The sequence below is a fragment of the Carettochelys insculpta genome, chromosome 3 (genome assembly GCF_033958435.1).
Source record: "Carettochelys insculpta isolate YL-2023 chromosome 3, ASM3395843v1, whole genome shotgun sequence".
Taxonomy (NCBI): domain Eukaryota; kingdom Metazoa; phylum Chordata; order Testudines; family Carettochelyidae; genus Carettochelys; species Carettochelys insculpta.
In genome coordinates, this window is record NC_134139.1 from 110,267,686 (window position 1) to 110,290,866 (window position 23,181).

Genomic DNA, 23,181 nt, shown 5'->3' on the forward strand with positions numbered 1-23,181 from the left:
AGTTTCTTCACGAGTGACTGATCTATGTATTTATCGTAAGTAAAAGGATTTGAATTGTAAATTTCAGCTTGCAGGCTATTAAGCCTCATTGACTGAACAGCACCTTGAAGACCCTGGAGATGTTTCTTTAGTTTGACATTCCAAACTGACACAAATAAAAGACTGAAGGCCAACAGACCTCATAAATCATACCTACAGTAGCAACGCCAATCTAACAAAGGAACTAATAATACACAACTACTGCAAAATATAAAGACAGACAGAAAGACACTATTTGTATAGTCAATATTCAGGATGGCTTATCTGAAGGAGACTCTTTCATTTCTTTCCCGTCACTTAAGGGGTACACAGTCCTTATTTGTCAGACTGATGAGATGGGAAGCTTGTTTAGATTCTGATGAAGAAAATGTGAATTTTGCCAGAAAGGATGAACTTAACAGGACCAACAGTGAGGAAAAAGAGGAACAAGATGCAACTATGACCCCTGAGTTTAATGCCTGCCACAGGGATCCTAGCTATCAATCTAAGGCTCACCTGCAAGGCACCGAGATCAAATTGATCACCACTTGGGAAGCTGGTTGGAATGTTACCAATGCCATTCAGGTAAGATGTTTGCCTGTTTACATTAATCATCATTTTAAACACTTAGTCATCACTTAGTCTGTTCTGTTTTGCTTTAACTATATCATCATTTTACCATATCTCCAAGGTTTTTGATTTACTCTCAGATGGAGTATTAAATCATTACTGGCATATTTCAACTTTTTTACAGGAAGCACGCTTTTTTTAAAAGGTATAAAGGTCCAAAGCAGGGTCCTGGAGGAAGGTAAGGACATTCTCAGAAGACAGAAAGATTCTGAAAATAATTTAAGTGAAAATAAGGAGATGGTAAAAGCTTCTGTAGTTTTGGAACTGGCTTACCGTGTGCACATTTGTAGTCAGAGAAAATCACAAAGTTAAAGAATGTGGAGATAAATCTAAGACACAATATCCAAGCATCTCACAAAGGCAAAGACATTGAACCCTTTCATACCCATAAATTTAATATAATATTATTTTTAAAACCACTTTTTCCCTCCTCCCCCATTTACATTTGAGACGTCTTATAGTAAGAAGAAACAGATATTAACAGAAACATTTCTCATTTAGATTTTTTATACCCAATGTAAAATTTGCTCACTTGCAAATTTTCATTACACCCTCAATATGAAAAAAACACCCCCCAAAAAAAACAGTTCTTCCACTGCCGTTTGAGACTTTTGTAATTCTCATGGACATTTCTTTATGATCCTCATTTAACTACTCCCTTCCCCAAAACTTATTGCAGGGGGGACCCACAACATTGTCTGTGTGTCACTGGATTTTCCTTGCTCTATCCAACTTAAAATGAATACAAATACAATAAAATCTAAGTAAGGTACCATACTCCAAATGTGTTAAACTATGAACATAGACAGAAAATCATAATATAATTGTGGAAGTACTTTTCAGAGAAAAATGAGTCATTTTAGCCTTTCAGCATGGTCTGTCAATCAGTACCATGGGCTGAGGGTGAAATCCTGGCCCCAGAACAGTCAGTGGGAGTTTTGCCATTGACTTAATGAACCCATTTCACTTTGAAAATCAAGGAACTCTGTTTCTAGGCTCCAGTTTTAGCAGTGCCTTGTTGTGAGAGCTTTGGTCTGTCATTTAACCTCTCTTCAACATTGTTTCTCCATCTGAAAAATGTAGGTAATAATGCTAGTCCCTCAAAGTGCTTTAAGCCTCTTGATTATTTATTATTAAGTATTGGAGAGCTGCACAGAGACAGTGTGAGTTGGTGGTGGGGCTGAGGGGCTGGCGTGCAGGTGGTGTCTCAAGACTGGGGCAGATGGCTGAGATGAATGTTTTGGCTGAGGGCGGTGCAGGCTCTGTGGTGGATCCAGAGATGAGGGATGCAGGGTCCAGGCTGCCCTGGGGAGACAGGACGACCTGCAGCCCTCTCTCACCACATCATTTTGGTGCAAGGTAAGAGGTACCTCTCCACGGCCACTGCAGCTCAAGTGTGCACAGCTGGGGGAGGGTGCCTGTCCCCCATCTGTGCAGTTTTAGGCTAGGATTGGTGGGATCCAGGGAAGGGGCATGTGTTCCCTGGCAGTGGCAGACTTGCAGCAGCTCAGGGCTGGGCGCCTTGCTTGGGGGAGAGGCACCCCCATCCTGCTGTTCCCAGCACGGAACTGCCACAGCTCTGAGCTGGACCAGCTGAGAAAGGCAGTGCTCTGTACTGGCAGCCCTGAGCAGGGCTTATTAGAAAGCAGCACAGCCATTCAGTTTAGAGGGAATCTTAGACTGGGATATATATGTTAAAGTACTAATGGGATGATTTATTTTCTGTAGACCTAATATCTATTTTCCGACCACCTCCCCTACTTCAGGACACACTATGCTTAGTGAGACTTTTACTTTGACCTTCTTTTTCTTTGGCACACCACGTTATCTCTTCTGACTACACGCCTCTTCCATGTTGTTGGCAAGTACGGAGTTCAGACTCCTTCGGTACTATCATATTGTTAGAATGTACACTACTGGGAGAACCAGTGTAAATGTTTGCCCTTTTATTGCTAGCTTGACGTTGAACGATTCTGAGTATACTTTTCTTCACCCCATTAGCTTTTAAATTTTGGGCTATGGCCCTTCTTACAGGTAGTCTGAACTGCACACAGGTTTTCATTTACCTGTACAGTGGCAGGATATGAAACATGTTTCCTTGGAAACTTTAAATGTCTAAAACAATCATTTACATAAACAATGCTGTCATCAGATTTCACCTTTGGTTGAAGGGAAAAAACTTGAACATTTCCAATGCAAATAAGTAAGATTTAATGAGCAGTCAGTCTACACCAGCTCCTTTCCTTATATTTTATAGTAATCAGAAAGTTATCTATCCAAAAATAATTCCAGATTATAATATAATTTTATTTGTAGATTAATTGTGTGCACTGAAATAACTGGGTAGAGTGTTTTCAGATTCAACTTAAACATTTATCTCTAATTGCCATGCAAAACACTGTTGCCCTTTCCTCTGGGTAAGGCAAAAACAACTGTCATTCCCATTTTAACACAGCTTGTTTCCACCTGTCAAGAGCATTCTGATTGCTTTAATCATTCTGTTCATAACTCCTGATTTTTCTCTTCTGAGGTTTGCATAGAAATTCTCTCAAATTCTTGTATGTTCAGTGATCTGTACCAACTTCATATTACTTTCTGCCTTAGATACATATTCTACAATATTCCCCAAACCAGACATAAAGACACTAGGAATTTTTTTCTTCCCATATTTCAGAGAAGTTCAAGAAAAGGAAACACTGAATATATTGTACAGCTGCTCTATTGCAAAACTCCAACTGTACTGGTAAATAAATCATTATTCCCCACTTTGCCACCCTCACGTTTCCCCATATAAACAAAACACAATAAAACAGTAGCTTTCCCTCTGTTGCTATTAACTTCTGTTTTAAAACATTGGACTATGCAGGCCAAGCAAACTAAGAAGCAGGGTTCAAAATTGTACACTCTAAGGCTATGGTTACACTGTGTATCCCAAAATAGAAACCCTGTCACTAAACCCCATGCTTGAAATAGAAGGGCTATTTTGAGTGCAGTATTTCATTCCCGCTACCCCTCGTCACAAGGATAGCGGGAGGTTTGAAATAAGCACTTATTTTGAACTTCAGTGCTGTTTGGATGGCATTGAGCTTGAAATAAATTACCTTGAAGTAATTTACACAATTTGCGCAATGCAAATTGCCTAAATTATTTTGAGATACGACGACAGTGCAGCCTTAGCCAAAGGGTATGTCTACACTGCAACAAAGCACCTACAGCTCACCTGGGTCAGCTGAGTTGAACTTAAAGAGCTTGGGCTGGGAGGTTATAAAATTGCAATATAGACTTGGGCTGTAATCTGCATTCTCAAGATTTTCCTGACTTGTGAGGTCTCAGAGGTGGGCTCTAGCCCAAGCCCAAACATCTGCAATTTTATTGCCCTGCAGCCTGAGGCATCCTCTTAACCCCAGCCACCACCCACAAACCTAAGTCATCTAAGCTTGGTTAGCCACAGATGTATTATTGCAATTTAGACAGACCCTGAGTGAAGCCATTCTTCCTGAACTGATTCGCTACTTTGTCGTTTTTCGAGACCTCTTTTAATAATCTGCCATATGTAAGCAGCACAGGTTGAATCTCCCAGATCTGGCATCTTCAGGACCTCACCGGGTCCCAAACCAGGGAATTTTCCAGACCAGGTGAAATCAATGCTTACTTCTCTGCTCCAAGCCCCCAGCCCTGCACTCTCTGCTGTTCTTGGCACTGGGGCTCTGGCTGCCAGTCGCTGCCCCTCCTCACCACTGGAGATCTGTTGCTGCAGCTCCAGGGCACTGCTGCTCTGGCATTGGAAGGATGTACTTTTGCTGCTCCAGCCACAGACCAGCTGGGGCTCCACTGCTGTGGGTGGCTGGAGGCTCCAGATAGCCAGGGTCTCTGATGCTGTAGCTGGACAGGAGTTTCTCTAGTCCAGCAATGCTCCTGGCCCCTGCTTGCTTTTTTTTCCCCCAGTGATGCCAGACCAGAGGTGTTGCCAGATGAGGGAAATCCGGATGAGAGAGATTCAACCTGTATTGTCACTGTATTGCTAAATGTCTAGTTCTATCCTGGACATAAGAAATTAGAGGGAACACTGAACCCAAGTGAGATGGATTTCTTCAGAACTTTCAGCAGCATGCACCAAGCTCAGGGCTCCAGAAAACTCATCTGTCCTACCAAACAATTTCAAAGTGCTTTCCATTATTTGAAATTCACTCTATTTTTCTTAAACTACATTCTTATCATGGCCATGTATAGGCCAAAGCCTTACCTCATTGAACTCAACATAACTTAATTTACTTCAGAGATCTATGCAGCCCGACAGCAGCTGAGGACCTTGTTCTATATGTGTCATAAAATGTACTGATAACATTATGCACCCAACTCAAGGAACAATATATTCCAATAGTGCCGTTATTTGATTATATTAAATTTGTGAATAACAGTACCCTAGAGTATCAATTTTATATTTTTATATCTGGTTTACACATGCATTTGAATTTGTGGCTATAAATGATTCATATAGGTACAACATATTTGGCAAACTACATCTTACATATAACAAAAGGAATCCAGGGATTCAATTTTAATATTTAATGGTCTCATTGAGGAGAATATGGCTTCCACCTAGATGTTTATGGAAGTCAGTTTTTATCTCTGACCCTTTATGTTGGTCTCCTGAGTAGATGTAATAGCTGATATTTCTTTCTTCCATGTCTCTGGCTGCTTTCATTATATTAACAATAAGGTTAAAGCCTTAGAGACACTGAATACCATAAATGGAATATGCAGAAGACCTGCATCTCCACAGTTTAACACAGACTTGCAGTCCCACTAGCGTTATCAGTCATCTAGTTTTCAACTGGAACACCTGGTCAAAAAGGGACTCTGGCAGCTCCGGGCAGCATCACTGACTGGGCCATTAAAAGTCCAGTTGGCTCAAGGCTCGTAGGCTCCCTACCTATCTCTGTGTATCTACTGGGAAATGGCCAACATGTGCCTCTGGCTTGAAGACATACGGCTGGCCCCAGAGACACCATGCATCACTCCCAACCCAAGTCCCAGTCCATAGCTCTCATTGGCCAGGAACTACGGCCAATGAGAGCAGCAGCGGTGGCACTTGTGGACAGAGGAAGCACATGGACACACACCCTCACCCACCAACTGAACCTATGCCCAGAAGCCAGAAGGATGTATCACTGCTTTCTGGTAGCTGACTGAGGTAAGGGCCACCTGGAGCTAGCACTCCTCATCCCGTTCCACAGGCCAACCCCTGCCCAAACCATTAATCCCCTCCTGAATTCCAAATCCCTTGGACCAGCCTAGAGCTCCCTCCTGAACTTCAGACCCCTCATCCCTGGCCCCACACCACACGTTCCCCAGAACTTGAGTCAGGGCCAGCATGCCTTCCAACACTCCAACAACCTACCCCAGCCAGGTGAAAATAAGCAAAAAGAGTGAGGGTGGTGGACAGTGAGTGGGACAGGGAGAGTGGGGAGCAGGGCCTTTGAGAAGGGACAGAATGTTAGGTGAGGGGTGGGGAATGGTGTTTGGTTTTCTGCTATTAGAAAGTTGGCAAACCTAAGGCACACTGGTTGCCTATCTACATGTTTAGCTGTGTTTTAAATTTGTCTCCAGGTTCTTAATTGCACCTCAGAATCCCAACGTATATTTTCATCCATAAATTTGATTAGCTTGTACACCTAGCCTTAATTTATATCCTTGCAAGTCCACTCTAGAGCTTGGCCCAAATCATTCATTTTCCATATTCAAGGTTCAAGAAAAAGGACCCACTCCAGTATTTCTGAACAGAGTAATAAGTGAAGCCACTGCAGTATTTGAGCTGTAATGCACTGAAGTTAAAGTTTTACACAAAAAGAACTTATAGAAACCTAGTCAATAAAAATGCAACAGCATTTCCCAGCGTGAGTGGTTTTGAGAATTCAAATGGAGAAGGCTGCTGCTGATAAAAACAAGCAGCTTTCCTAGACTATGGTCCAGAAGAAGCCAATCAACAATTATTTTAGTTCCAAAAGATGGCCTACACAAAGCAAATGCCTAAAATCCATATTAATGTGCAGATGTCAATCAATCTGAATCTACTTACCAGACCTAGCAGCTTTGGTCTCATCACACTTTACCGGTTAGCAAATCTCTAATCAGAGATCCTAACAAAGTGTGGAGTCTAGGGAACACCTGTCTCAAATCCCTTATTGAATGCCACCATTATGGAGTTCATTGTCAGTACAGCATCACTTCAGAGATGAGGGAACCATGAATGATGATTGTGTCTCTGTTTCTCTCCTCCCACATTTCAACAAGCCAGCCATCTCCCAAAGCCTGGGCTCTCTCGGTCAAACTACCAAAATCAAGCCTACCAACGGGCATGCAGAAAATGGGGAGGTGAAAGAGGACAGTTGCTCTGGAGTTCAGCAATTCAAAAGGGCCCAGGGCTACTGGCCATCACTGTTACTGTGGCAATGCCCTTTAAATCACTGCTGGAGCCCTGTGCAGGATGCTTCAGCATCTCTGAGGTCTGGCTGAAGGAAAGGGGCCATGACATTCACTGGGTGATGCTGAGGGCTGGCTACCTAGCCCCGCCCCTTCTGCCCACCTAGCCCCTCCCCTTCTGCCCAGGGCTCTTTCCCTTCAAGGAGTGCAGAGCTGGTTCCTAGCCCTTACCTGGCTTACTGACCTAGTGAGTCTGCTGGTGCTCCTGACAAAAACAGACTCTTAGTTTCAACACCTCCACTCCCTGGGGCTTGAGCTATGAAGATAAGAAAATATTCAAAATAATGGTTCTCTAATCCCCATCAAGTCCATGCACCCAGTCTTCTTCCTGTGGGTCTCTCACACCTTCTTTGCCTGAATCCTTTTCTCAGAAAGCTCAGGATCTTCTGCTGGAGATCACTTGCTCCCAGCCATCAATCCCTGCCTTAGTAGGCCTCTTCTACTGTCTTAGCATACTCTGCAGTCTCTCTCTCTGTCTGTCTCTCTCTCTGAAGAGTTTTACAGAAGAATCAGCTCCACCATACGCAGGTCATACTACTAAATAAATGCCACTCTCCATTAGGAGGTGCCAGACAGGGCTAATTGTGCTGTGATGGTCCATCCAAGGCCTCCAAGCCTTAAAGGGCAAGCTCCCCACTACATACCTTCTATTAGGGCAAGAATTCTGAACATGGCCTGTTGTTCCATGGAGCATTTTAGTTCATGTTCGACCCTGGGGTAACTTTTTGGAGGCCTAAGCACCATGGCAGCCAGCGAATGCAGCACAAAGGGGTTGAAGGCAAGATATATAGTCTCTCCATCCAGTGCCTTTTTCCCTACCACAGTCAAGAATGCTTTGCTCCTTCAGCTATGGGATTGTGTTTACTGTTCCAAAATGTGCTGTGCCCCTATTTTAGGAACAGTCTTCAAACCATTCTAATAATCTCAACACCTAGGGACAAATTTTATTTTAACTTTATACTTTGTCAGCTGCAACCATTAAAAACGTTATGAAGTTCAAGGCCACTAAACATTGAAAGGTGAGTCATTTAAAGCTCCTTGTTGAACCTCATCAAATTTCTTTTGGACCAATTCTTCAATTTGTCTAGGTCACTCTGGGCCCTATCACTACCCTACAATGTATATACCTGACCTCTTAGTTTAGAGTAATCTGCAAATTTGCTGATGGTGCAATCCATCCCCTCATCCAGGTCATTAATAAAGATCCTAGAATCCTCAAGGAGCTGATAGAAGAGGTAGCTGAGCCATTAGCTCTCATTTTTGGAAAGTCATGGGAGACAGGAGAGATTCCAGAAGACTGGAAGAGGGCAAATATAGTGCCCATCTACAAAAAGGGGAACAAGAACAACCCAGGAAATTACAGGCCAGTCAGCTTAACTTCTGTGCCAGGAAAGGTAATGGAGCAGGTAGTTAAGGAAGTCATCTGCAAGCACTTGGAAGGTAGTAAAGTGATAGGGAACAGCCAGCATGGTTTTGTAAAAAACAAATCACGTCAAACCAACCTGATAGCTTTTTTTGACACGATAACAAGACTCGTAGATAAGGGAGAAGCAGTAGATGTGGTATACCTAGACTTTAGTAAAGCATTTGATACGGTCTCGCATAATATTCTTATCGACAAACTAGGCAAGTCCAACTTAAATCGCGCTGCAATAAGGTGGGTGCATAACTGGCTGGCTAATCACACCCAGAGAGTAGTTGTTAATGGTGCTCAATCCAGCTGGAAAAGCATAACAAGTGGGGTTCTGCAGGGGTCTGTTTTGGGACCAGTTCTGTTCAATATCTTCATTAATGATTTGGATATTGGCATAGAAAGCACGCTTATTAAGTTTGCAGATGATACCAAGCTGGGAGGGGTTGCAACTACATTGGAGGATAGCGTCATAATTCAGAATGATCTAGATAAATTGGAGAAATGGTCTGAAGTAAACAGGATGAAGTTTAATAAAGATAAATGTAAGGTGCTGCACTTAGGAAGGAATAATCTGTTTCACACATACAAAATGGGAAAAGACTGTCTAGGAAGGAGTACAGCAGAAAGGGATCTAGGGGTTCTAGTAGATCACAAGTTAAATATGAGTCAACAGTGTGATGCTGTTGCAAAAAAAGCAAACATGATTCTGGGATGCATTAGCAGGTGTGTTGTGAACAAGACACGAGAAATCATTCTTCCGCTCTACTCTGCGCTGGTTAGGCCTCAGCTGGAATATTGTGTCCTGTTCTGGGCACCCCAATTCAAGAAAGATGCAGAGAAATTAGAGAAGGTCCAGAGAAGAGCAACTAGAATGATAAAAGGTCTGGAGAACATGACTTATGAAGAAAGGCTGAAAGAATTGGGCTTGTTTAGCTTGGAAAAGAGAAGATTGAGGGGGGACATGATAGCGGTTTTCAGATATCTTAAAGGGTGTCATAAGGAGGAGGGAGAAAACTTGTTCTTCTTGGCCTCTGAGGAGAGAACAAGAGGCAATGGACTTAAGCTGCAGCAAGGGAAGTTTAGGTTGGACATTAGGAAAAAGCTCCTAACTGTCAGGGTGGTCAAGTACTGGAATAAGTTGCCAAGGGAGGTTGTGGAATCTCCCTTGCTGGAGATACTTAAGAACAGATTAGATAGATGTCTATCAGGGATGGTGTAGATAGTGGTCGGTCCTGCCGTTGGGGCAGGGAACTGGACTCGATGGCCTCTCGAGGCCCTTTCCGGTCCTAGTGTTCTATGATTCTATGTTGAATGGTACTGGTTCTAGAACCAATCTTTGGGGCACTCCACTTGAAAGCGACCGCCAATCAGACACTGAGCCACTGATCACTACCCTTTGGGGCCGTCAGTCAAGCCAGCTTTCTATCCATTTTACAGTCCATATCCAATCCATACTTCCGTAAATTATGAATGCTGTGGGAGACTGTGTCAAAAGTGTTGCTAAAGTCAAGGTATATAACATCAATTGACATCACAGTGTCCAGAGAACCAGTTATCTCATCATAGGAGCTAATCAGATTGGTCAGGCATGACTTGCCCTTGGTGGATCCATGTTGACTACTCTTGAACACTTTCCCTTCTTCCAAGTGCTCCAAAATGGATTCCTTGAGGATCACCTCCATGATTTTTTCAGGGACTGATGTGAGGTTGACCAGTCTATAGTTCCCTGGATTGTCCTTCTTTCCTTTTTTAAAGAGGGGCACTACATTTGCCTTTTTCCAGTCCTCCAGGATCTCTCCTGATCTCCACGAGTTTTCAAAGATAATTGCCAAAGGCTCTGCAATAACATCTGCCAATTCCCTCAGTAGCCTTGGATATATTAAATCCAGATCCATGGATTTGTGTACCACTAGCTTTTCTAAATAACTCTTAAACTGTTCTTTCCCCACCAAGGGCTGCCCACCTCCTTCGCATACTGTCGCCTAGTGCTGTAGGTTGGGAACTGATCTTGTCCGTGAAGACTGAAACAAAAAAGCATTGAGTAGTTGAGCTTTTGCTGCATCATCTGTCACTAGGTTACCTCCCTCAGCCAGTAACAGCTCCGCACCCTTCCTGATCACCCTCTTATTGTTAACATGCCTGTAGAAACCCTTCTTGTTACCCTTCACGTTCCTTGGTAGCTGCAGTTCCAATTGTGCTTTCGCTTTCATGAGTACTCCCCAGCATCCTCCAGCAATATATTTATACTCCTCCTTAGTCATCTGTCCAAGTTTCCACTTCTTATATGCATCCCCTTTGAGTATGAGCTCACCAAGGATTTCCCTGTTAAGCCATGCTGGTTGCCTACCATGTTGGCTTTTCTTACTATGCACGGAGATGATTTGTTCCTGTGTCTTCAATAAGACGACTTTAAAATACTGCCAGTTCTCCTGAACTCCTTTCCCCTTCATCTTCATTTCCAAGGGATCCTGCCCATCAGTTCTCTCATGGATTCAAAGTCTGCTTTTCTGAAATCAAGGGTCTGTATTTTATTGCTCACCTTTCTTCCTTTTGTAAGGATCCTGAAATCTACCATCTCATGGTCGCTGCATCCCAGGTTGCCACCCACTTCTATTTCTCTTATTATTTCTTCCTGGTTTGTGAGCAGCAGCTCAAGCTGCACATGGCCCCTGGTTGGTTTCTTCAGCATTGTATCAGGAAGTTATCCCCAACATTCTCCAAAAACTTCCTGTATTGTCTGTGCACTGCTGTATTGGTCTCCCAACAAATGTCTGGGTGATTAAAATCTCCCATGAGAACCAGGGCCTGTGATTTGGAAGCTTCTCTTAGTTGTCTGTAGAAATCCTCATCTACCTCTTCTACCTGATCTGGCGTTCTATAGCAGACACCAACCACAACATCACCTCTGTTGCTACCACTTCTAAGCTTAATCCAGAGACTCTCAACTGGCTGTTCGCCCTCCATATACTGGAAGTCTGAGCAATCATACTGCTCTCTCACATACAGCCCAACTCCTCCTCCTTTTCTCCCCTTCAGGTCCTTCCTGAACAGCTTATACCCTTCCATGACCATGCTCCAGTTATGCAAGTCATCCCACCAAGTGTCTGTTATTTCAGCTAACTCATACTCCTGTTGACTGTGCCAGGGCTTCTAACTCTTCTTGTTCGTTTCCCAGGCTTCTTGCATTTGTGTGCAGACACTTTAGATAGTTAGCTGATTGGCCTACATTGTCCTTTTGAACCAGGGGTCCTCCTCTGTTGTCCCATCCTCCTTCCCCACTTACTTCAGGGCTTGTGTCATCGTCCACCGATGAACCTAGTTTAAAGCCTTCCACACTAAGTTTGCCAGCTTGCCTGTGCAGAAGTTCTTTCCCCTCTTTGTTAGGTGGATCCCGTCTCTTCCTAGCAATCCTTGTTCCCAAAACTGGCACCCTGCCTGGCACTCCAGTTGGGGAGCAGGGTGTGTGTGTGCTGTGGTAACACCTCATGCCCAGGGCTGGGGCTGGGGCTGGGGGAACTCTCTCAAAGGATGGGGCACTGTGAGTGTTGTGCATGTTCTGCACTCTGAGACTGGATTTGGGGCTTGTTCTCCAGGGTTGGGGGTCAGGGCAATGCAGCCAGGACCTCTGCCCCGCGTCCTCAGGCTAGAGTCAGGGGCACTGCAGGCCCCACACTCTGGAGTGGGATGTGCTGCTGCTCCACCACCCACATGGTGCTCTAGGGCTAACGTTACTGTCCTGGGAGAGTGAGGCAGCAGCAAGGGGTGTCTCTGGGCTCCAGCAGGAAGGCAGAAGTGGGGCTGGGCTAGGCTGCTCTAATTGCTGATTCACCCACCACCCATGCTGGGGCTGTGTGTGCAGTGGTGCCTCGGCTGCATGCACTGTGAGGTGCCTGGCGAGTGCACGCAGGCTCCCACCTGGTAACATTGCTGCCTGCTCTGGGCATACTTCATGCAGCAGCAACAGAAGAGAGATGACACCACCACTGCGAGAGGAGCAAGAAAGAGGAGGGCACTTGGCCAGATGGTAATGGCACTTCTGCCCACGGCAATGACTGCCTGCAGCACAACTTCCCTGCCACTGGTTGACTGGGATACAGCAGGAAGACTTCTGGGGCAAGAGTCAAGCTGAGGACACATGCACACAGGAAATCATTAGGGCTCAGACACCAGATCCCATTTGAACATGAGCTCAGATCCTTGAGACCTACAAGATCCTGGACCCTGAGTTCTAGATTAGCATGTCTGCAGTGTGGATGCAAGCTCAGACCTGGGCTCAGACCAGGGGGGGTGCATTGCATTGCTGTGTAGACATACCCTATGTGGAAAATTATGTGACTGTTTTTCAGCTGCCTGCCATAGCAGGAATCTAGGTGACTGAGGCAAAGAAAGTTGTAGTAGCACATGCTGGTGTAACTGTTAAAAATACGGTACTTTTAGGATGGAACTCATCAGTGCTCAGCAGTTCCTATCAGTTTTGCCAATATAAAGGCATTATAAAGTAGCTGTAAATATTCCACAACTAATTTCCCCAACACAGGCCCAGTCCCTCGTAGATGTTTAGAGGGCTATATGCCAACACAAATACCATCAAATCAGGGGACATGAATCTTGGTAAGAGAGGGAGTTTTGCCAGGGTATTCCAATACTCTGGCTATTTTCAGCCACCAGAATTACCCATAAAAGCCAAATATATGCAAGGTTTGGCTTCAACCTAACCATTCCATTAGCGACTCAAATTGTTTTGACTATGTAGTTTAAGTCAGTTATCAGAGATCTGAAAAGAAAGAAGGACCTGCAAAGCTGAACAAATACAGTGAATTTAAAATACAATCTCAGTTTTAAATTTAAATGTCTTGGTGGTTGATTTAAGACAGACCCTTTATTTTAATGTATTTGATGTGAGTATACCTATCTAACGTTACATTTTTTCATAACAGTAGATGGACACAGTGTTAGGATGAAGGGACTGTTGATGTTTACAATAGAAATATTTTCTTCTTAATGTATGTATAACATGCCTCAAGGGGCATATGACCAGGAATCATCACCTAATTTGATTCACTGGTTGGACCATTAGTTTTCCCAGCCTGATCTGGGTACTGACAGGGAGCTGTCAGGATTAGATGCTTCTCCGCCTGCTCTGGGCGGCTCCCGACCGGCCCTGGGTAGCCGACCGGAAGGCGAGACCCCACCCTTCCAAAGGGATCCGAGGACCCAGCCAGACCCAGTCGCGACCCCACGTGTGATGTTAGGCGAGAGTGCCGACCTGGGAGGATGCACTGGACCCCGCCCAAGGGCCACCCAGGGGGAAGGAACTGACAGAGATGGTGAGAGCAAAAGTGAATGGAAGAATCCGAGACAGGGGATGTTAGGGCAAACAAACTTACTATGTTTATTAAGTGTAACTATCTATTAATAAAACTTATATGTTTGTCTATATTGTATTATACTGTACTATATTAACTAGACTTTAACCTATTATACTATACCCCTATATACAGTTATACATTAATTAAAGAGAATGGGTAAATGGAAATGGATGTTTAGATTCTCAGGCTACCGCGGCTGGTGCCCGGAGTTCCCGGTGGTTACCAGCCTATCTCCGAAGAGAGTCCGGGTGGGGGCGCTACTCCCCACCCGGTACTGCAATAGCTTGCAAATTTAAACAATAGGGGTAGGATAGGGTAATCAATATCTTACTTATCTATATATTAATTGGCTATACTAATTATCTATTCTAATACTAGCAATACTAACATACTTAACATCACATTGGTATTTACATTTATGTTACATGGGAAAGTCTGGCCTGGGCCTTTAGGCCCGGCCTATACACAGTTAAATTAAAGGTGACACGTCCGGTAGTCTTTATCTAGAGTTAGTGGTCAAGTCCAGTAGTCATATTTAAGTGAATAGTCAAGTCCGGTGTTTGGAATAGTTAGTGAAGAAGTGGCCGGTGGTCAGATAGGTTAGTTAGAATGGCGGAGGTGGTGTTACCACAGATGAGATGGTCCAGGTAGGCACTGCCAGGCGATGTTATGGCCATAGGAGCGGTGTCGATGAGATGACGTTGGTGGGCCTCCAGTTTCCTCACCGGGTACGCAGTACCCATGGCAGAAGCCACGGGCCAGTTCGTCACCCGGTGAGTACGCCTGAAGGCCCACTTGCCGCTCCTAGATGCAAGCACAGTGCTGGAGCTCAGGGAGGCGCTTGAACGACAGCGCTGCTTCAGAGCTCAGCTGCCCCTGAGGTGAGCTGCAGCTCCAGTGATTCAGCACAGCTTCAGCCACAGAGGCAGGTGCTGACAGTGATTTCAGCTCTAGGCGGTGCCCCCTAAAGGGCAGCCGCCTCAGTGATTTCAGCTCTTTCAAAGTCAGGAGCTCTTCAAAAAAACAGGAGCTCTTCACAAAGACTTCACTGCTGGAGCGGCTGCCCAGACTGACTGACTACCCCCGGGGCGCTGTGCTGCGCCTGCTTTTATCCCTTGATTTCATACGTAATTCATTATTTGATTTTAATATTCATGATCTTGTCCATGGTTTTCAACCAGGTCCTCCAGGCTGTGGAAGTTTCTAGCAACTCTCCACTTGTGCCCAATCAGAGGCCTGGATTTTGAATTCCAGGTCATGAATTATTTATGAGTTCAGGTTACCAGAGAAACCAACTGACACAGAGTGATTGTTGCAGGGGGCTGCTAAATGGCAGCCTATGAGACTTTAGATTCTACCTGTACCTGTAATGATGTTTAATGGCCAAAGGCTTGTTTCCCCTGACCCACGGGGACGATAATGCCCAAGGGGTGAAAAGATCCCTGACAGGAGCATGAGATGAACACTGATCCATGCCCCCATGTTATCTTTGTTTTTAAGGATCTGAGTTTTAGTGGTACTGAATATCTCCCGTTCCCATCACAGTCACCTGAAGCTTCCACTACTCAGCACTCCTGAAAAGGTAGGTTAAGACTAGGAGTACAAGTTACTAGCATTCATGTAACTATTCCTAGTAGCAGCAGGTAAAACATTGCCCTATATGGATCCGTGGCATCAAATCTCATCGCAGTTTTTGATGTTCTTTCTGTCACAGTGCAGCTTTAAAAAAAGAAAATAGAAGAAAAGCTTGATTTTCAATAGACACATTGTGAGTGTCTTGTGCTCCTGTAAGCAGAGACCTTTCATTTGTTTACTTTTTATTTCAACACTGAATAATTTAGCTTTGAAAATCTACTACTGTCCAAATACCTGGCGATGGACTTTTTTAAAAAAATACATTTATTTCTAAGTACTACCAAGGTGAAATCTCTGCCCAATATACATAAAATAAAGTGTGCTAATGAGAGCTGTGTATGCTTTTCAAGAGAAGACTATTCCTCAGAATCTATAAAGAAGCGTATTGTAGGAAATCTCATTAATCTCATGGAAACATTAACTGCTGTGGATCAGTGACGAATTGCAGTTCTTCTGCCATGACAAACTCTGTGGTGCATCTGTACTAACAGTGAGGTGTAGAGTACCTGCATTGCATGACCTCTCAGCACAGACCTAAACAGTAGTATAGGCAGCAAGGCATTGCTATGGAGAGTGCAATGAAGACACCTTAAGATATGGACCCTACCCTGCTCTCTATATGCCAGTGCAGTGCCTCTGTAAGACATTGCTAATTTCAGCAACAGTGCTGTCAGAGCTTTCCCCTGTTGCAGTAAATGACTGACAGGGACAAAAGGCTTGGCACGACCTCTATGGAGAGCTTAGCTCCCCATCCCAGTAGAGCTGCTCCTACTGTAGTGTCTCCTGCTGCATGAGCTTGGCCTTCAAATAGCATCTGTGGTTATGTCTGCATAATAGCAAAATTATTCTGACACCAGAAGCCAGACCAGGGAAATGGGGAGTTAACAGTCACGCTTCAATGCAGATTTCATGACACAAATGAAAGGGACACTTCTCACCTGAAGGTTTCCAATTTGCCATATCTTAAAGGCCCACTGGAAACAACGGAGGTGTTAAAGCTTCTTTAAAAGAATGGTCACAAGAATCTTATAGAACAGAAAGCATTAGGCAACCTAAACACAGGGGTGATTACTGGCTCCTTTATGACATATATCTATACATAAGTGTACATATCAAATGGACAGCCAGCGAGCAATTTAAGATCTACATAAACATAACAATTATCACAGCCTATTATAGCAATCAATATTGTCTCACTGTTTTCTTGTACTCTCCCTTTTGCCTGTCAATATCCATTTGTTGTATTTCGTCCTGCACGTCCATTGTAAGCTCTTTGGGGTGGTGATTGTATTTATGTTTTGGGTTTGTACAGCAGCTCTCACAATGGAATCCCAGTTCATCATATTGGCTTCTAGGTTCTACCATGATATAACAAATAAATAATGTCAGTTTCAAGACATTTTCTGTTTGTTTTTATAGAAACTCTTCACAGAGCGAAGACAATGGCCCCAGGGACAAACTGGTCCTGCTATGTGGTCCTCTGAGGTTTATCTCTCTCTTTTTGCTACACAGGGTAGATTCTTAGTAACAAAGAGGAAGCCGTGCTAGTCTATACACTATCAAAACAAAAAGCAGTCAAGTAGCACTTTAAAGAGTAGCAAAATGGTTTATTAGGTGAGCTTTCGTGGGACAGACCCACTTCTTCAGACCAGAACAGACTCAATATTTAAGACTCAGTCTAATTCTTGACCTTCCCTCCCACCCCTCCACTCTCTGATTTGCTCACCTTGATTATCTTTTTCTGATTTGTCCTCCTTGCTTACTGTTTTTGGTTCTCTGTGCCTTAAATATTGAGTCTGTTCTGGTCTGGCTATGGTCTGAAGAAGTGGGTCTGTCCCACGAAAGCTCACCTAATAAACCATTTTGCTAGTCTTTAAAGTGCTACTTGACTGCTTTTTGTTTTGTTAGGGTAGATTCTTATTGCTGCTATGGCCTATTGCAGTTCAGGGCTGGTTATAAGGGGGAATAAAAGGAATTTATGGAACGAGCATGCTACTGATGGAACAATCTTTAGCATATCTTCCTGCCAAGATGGGGAATCGTTTATATGTCCACACAGGCAACCTGAGAACATGGGAGCAGAATTTTTAAGTAATGTCCAAAATAGAATGTCATCAAATGGGGTACAACACATTGCAGTAAGAGAGATGGCATTCTACAGCCACTGAACTATTAGAAATTGTTAAAATCACATCCAGGACAAATTGGAGTTCAGGTGTGACGTCAATGATTTAGCACAGATGGTAAATGTGCACCCAAAGGAAAGCTGTAACCTATAGACAGAGTATAACTGGAGCAAATAGATCTTCTGGTCCAAGCCCCAAATTTTAAAGAGACCCTCACTTTATTCCAAAGGGTTTGCCAACATTGGAAACACTAGAGCTTGGTGCAGAAAAGAGATCCTTCATTCCCTCACCCCCAGGAATAAGCTGATCCACATTTCCTCTTCAGAAAAACAAAAGTTACTTTAATACCTGCTTTTCTGCTAATCAGTCCCTTGCAACCTTTGTAGGAAGCTGCATAAAAATGCATTGGCACTTCTTCTCCTCATTCACAGCTGGCCCAAGGCTTTTTAAAGTACTATAACAGGTCAGTTTGGATTTCTGTGCCTGAGATTTCATTTATTGGCTTACTTTTATTATTGTAATACTCAGATATTTCCTTTCTTATTAAGAATGTTGTTGCCCATAAAGTTTTCTTTCAGATGAAAGCCAAAATTGCAATTACTGATTCCTCATACAGTCCTCTAGATACGCTGTAATTAGATATGCATGTGTGCATACACGCACTTCTGCAGAACAAAAAACAGATTGGTTCACAGCTACCTTTGATTGAAGTCACAAATCTTCTTACTCTCTGAACTTTATCCTTCATGAAATATCAGAGAACAAATCTGTTTTAATAAACAACTTTTAAACACACAATTCATTCCTCTTATGAGAGTTAAGCTAAGGAATGTGAATGCCAGAACACAGGGACAGACAGCAGAAATACTAATGCTTTTATAGTTAAGAGGCTTTTCCTGCTCTATAGATGCACTGTCCTCCTTAGAATTAACAAATTGTCAGTAGGAACTGGGCAGTGACCAAAGTCTTAAAATAAAGAAGGGTGACCCCTAGTGTTTGTCTAGAAATACAGATTGAGTCAAACCATCTTCCCCACTACAGAAGTTGAAAAATTCAGTGCTGTAAGTGAAATGCAGCTGTTACTAAGTTATACATTATTAGTAGAATTAGTATTATTATTAAAAGAATTTCCAAATGCCAGAGCTCCTTCCCCACCACTCAGACATGCTTAATCTACAATTCAGCCCTGGGCATGGAACTTTAGCAGCAGCACATTCACTGGGAATGGACCAAGCTCTGCCTCAATGAGCAAATGACGCTATTCAAGAAAATCAGAAAAAGCCCCAAACACCGATTCACACTTTATTGAGGATGACAAATTGCACCCTAGCCTCAGCAGGAGAGAGCTGCATGAAATACCCCTGAAGCAAAATGGAAGTAATCAGGCCTTTTTTCCCCAGCTATGTTTCTTGCGTGGCAGAAACATACCCCTGTCTGCTTGGCCGGGAGCACCAGTTTTGGCATATGGAAAAGTATAGCTTCTCCCAGCCCAACTAAAAATCATCCTCAATCTAATATGTACTTCTCAAAAATATAAATATATGAATCCAAGTGGATGAAACAAAACACACATTAACTCATATCCACATTAACTCTACACTTGTTTTCTTTCAGGCCATTTCCTCTGTTGAACGAAATGAGAGCACAAGTAAATGTAAGGGATGGCCATGGTTTTCAAATTTGTTTTCTCATGACCCAGTTGAATAAAACTGTTGATGCCCACGACCCAACATAAATATATCTTTTGTACTAAAATGTGGGCTCAGGGATGGGGCTAGGATGAGGGGTTTAGAATGCAGAAGGGGCTCTGGGCTTGGGGTGAGACTCAGGGCTGGGGCAAGAGATTGAAGTATGGGCTTACCTCCAGCAGCAGTGCAGTGAGGGGTGCTAAGGCAGGCTTCCTGCCTGTCCTGCCACCACAAAGAGCACAGTGTTTTGGAAGCGGCCAGCAGAGGGTCCAGCTTCTAGACAGAGGCACATGCAGCAGCAGCTCTACGGGCTGTTCTCACCTACATACACTACCCGCCCCTCCCCACTATTTTTGGCTGGGAAATGGGAAATAGGAATGCAGAGGCAGAGCTCGGGGCAAGGAAGCATGTAGAGCTCTGTCGCCTCCCAGACCTGCTCCTAGCTGCTTCTGAGGAACAGTGAGGGCTGTGGTGCCAGGACAGATAGCAAGCACCCCTTAATACTCCCGCTGACTCCCACTCCCAAGGTGGCTCGGGGCCTGATATTCTATAACCCACCCAGTACTGGGTCACAACCTGTATTTGAAAGCCTATGGCGTGTGGTATCCCTACTTCTACAAGCGCTGCCGCCCGTTCTTCACAACAAAGCTTCCTTTCATGGCAAGTACCCCTTTTTTGTCATTCGTTTCCCCTCTACAAACATATTTTGGGGCCACCAGCCCATGACATGAACAGCCCATATATAAGGAGAATCCCTTATTTTGACACCCAAATGTACCCGTGTTCTGCAGCTCCTCTCCATCTTTTGGCACTGAGCAGGTGTTCCCTCTCAATTCTTTTTAAAATCATCCTCTTTACTTGTGTGATTTCCTCAGCTGCATGTGACATCTCCCCAATATTTCATCATGACCTTCAGTGGCGATGTGCTTATCTTATAAAACTTAGGAGTCTAACTTCAATCCTGAGTCTAAAAGCCTGAAAACGCATTGTGTTTTCCATTCCCTTTCTTCTTGTTTTTACTTGCATTCTCATTTTTTTTATTTATTTTTTTGCACCTTTGATGGCTGGGCAACCATGCTCTCCCACCCCTCCATTTGTTGGTGATCACCTCAAAGATTGGACCTAAAATATGGGCACAAAATGCAGGCATCCCTCTTTGTTGCTCAGAGAGGATTTTACCTCCCCCCTACTATTTCTTGGGCTGTGGGGATCTGCCTTTCTATTTGTCTCGGTCTCACGCTCACTAACAAGACAGGATAATTTGCTGCACCATTTGTATTCTTAGTCTATGGCCCCCCAGTTTCCTATCTATCCCAACTTTCACTTACTTGTATTTCCTTAAGTTTCCTACCCCTCACATTCTCTGCCTCTGCTATAACCACATTTTCCTGCTCTCCCTCCCCACCAATCTGCCTTTTGCCATCACATTCCCCTGAATCCATCAGTTTACCAGTTACACCTGTATCCCCAACCAATCACCTCACTCTGCCTGCTGCTCTGTCCATTTTCTTTTGATTCCTCATAATTGCCTGTGTTGTGCCTCTCCACCCCCAGCTACACTGCCACTCAGTCTGTTTCCTAGCACTTTCAGTCTCTTATCGCAGGCCTGGATCTCATAACGCTGACTGACAGACTACCATCTTTCCTGCCTCTGCCTGACAACCACTCCTTTGGATATAATACAAAAGGGAAGCCAGGTTTGCTGGAAGCATGCTCACCTTTACCTACACACATTAAAAAGACATAGCTGCCAGCATGCTTCAGCCCTCAAGACAACAATGAGAGATGACAGCCCTTTAGGAGAAAGATGAAACTTTGCAAGTATTAGGCCGACAGATGCAGGTCATCAGCAGGAGAGACTGAACCAATGACCTTTTGGGCAAAAGCCATCTGCTCTACCACATGAGCTAAAAACTAGCTGCCTCACAGCCAAAGCTGTAGAGCAGAGACGTCACACTCCCTTATCAGTGGTCTCAGTGCCTGAGGGGGTTAAACAAGATTCACCACAGACGTTAGATACTAATACAAACCCTTAAAAGGCTTGTGCATTGCAAGACTGGCAATGAAATCATGAGAGGTGGCAATACTGAGGTCTGCAAAACAGGAGAAGATTCATTTGCATTCACTTGCAAACCTTTGGATGGAAAACTAGAATGATAGTTGGATTTGTTATGGCTTGGAAAAAATACATGGTAAATTCCTGCAAGATGTAAAGTTTGTGGACCTCTTGAGACATCTAGACAGACTTACATACAGTGCTAGAGAGGAGCTGGTAGTCATTTAGGCATCAGTGACACAGTGGAAGGTATGAGAGAGGCCCTGGAGGCCAAATTTAGGCTGTGAGGTGAGACATTAAAGTCCAGGACCTCCACAGTGGTGTGTCTGAAATGCTTCAAGTTCCACGTGCAGGACAAATAATACAGGCAGAACTGCAGGGTGTCAGCGGGCGAATGAGATAATGGTGTTCAGAGGGAAGAGTGGTAATGCATACTGACTTATCGATTCACAAAACACTTTGAGAATAATTAATAGGAACAAAATTACTCTTACCACTTAGATGTTTTGACCATTCCCAAATTATTTATGGGCTGGACCAAACTAGCTGGTGCTGTAAGGAGGAAGAGGTATGCTGCCAGGATATCCTCTGCTCTAGGGATCATGCTAACCAGGACAGGTTTCTACTGAGGGATGCCTGCACCAATGGAGTGTCATGCTGGAAAATGAAGCACCATGGGCTGTGGGTGTACAGTGTGTCCAGCCAGCTGACTTTTATGCTGCACTAAGTAGCCCATGCTGAATTCTGCCCAGGCCAGCATGTTACCTAGAAAGGAGGATGCCCCTGGCCACATCCATGTTTCTCCTCACAGCAAAGGCTAAAGAGGGTTAGGTTCACTCTATAAAGTTCTTTGAGAACTTACTAGATGAAAAGGAAATAACTGTAGTGTTATATTGTACCTGTTAATCATTCTATAAGGATACTGTGAATGGATGGATTTGAATCAGATGAGTGGACGGTGATTCCAGCTTGCTAGGTACAATTCACTTCCCTGCTTCCATATGCAATGTATAATACCATTTCTCACGTTCCTTTAGCTACAGTATCTGCTGTGCCTGCCTTCTCCTCTGGGACTAAGGGAGACAATGCATTCTGTCCTTAATAAGTAATAAGTAATTTGCTCGCAGGTTATGTTTTGTGGGGTTTTACTGTATTATGAGAGAAAACTGGGAACTTTTCACCACTAGCGTTTTCCATGAAATCATGCAGCATTAAAACACAAACATTATTTCAACAGCAATCACTTCTGCTGAGACATTTTATTTCCCCCCACGCCCCCTTTAACCTTATTGGAGACTCTCACAAATAACTCTAGCTAGTTAGGGAAGTAAGAGTGAACTAAGTGATTATTGTGTCAATCAAATAGACATACACATTTTAGAACAAATACGGACAAAACAACTTCTTTCTTCAGTACCTCCACTATTGTCTCAGGCAGTCTATCTGCTTCATCGCAATCTGTGTTTATGGGAGCTGAAGGACTGACAGACCAACACTTCTGAACAAAGTTCTCTCAGCACATGAAGTGATTGCAGGCATTAATCACAGAATAAACACCTGTGTCACTTTCCTCTCAGAAGCTGGAAGCAAAGCTTATATTGGCTAAGAGCAGTAACACTAGGAAGAAAAAGATGATATGGGGGATATTATGGGGGTGAATTAATCTTCCACTGAAGTCTTTCAATTATATTAAAAGAAGATGGAGCCATCCATAAGACTATACCAGCCAGGAAAAAGCTGGAGGTGGTGGAAAACTGCTCCT

The 23,181-nt window shown here is 43.8% G+C and overlaps 1 protein-coding gene across 1 annotated transcript in view; it reads left to right on the top strand.

The window, feature by feature from the left end:
- Positions 1-294: 294 nt before the first annotated feature.
- LOC142010691 (vesicular inhibitory amino acid transporter-like) overlaps positions 295-23,181 on the top strand; it is a 42,241-nt gene continuing 19,354 nt past the window's right edge. The window contains exon 1 of the mRNA XM_074989115.1: positions 295-603. Coding sequence (XP_074845216.1) covers positions 295-603 — 309 coding nt within the window. The remainder of the gene's footprint in view (positions 604-23,181) is intronic.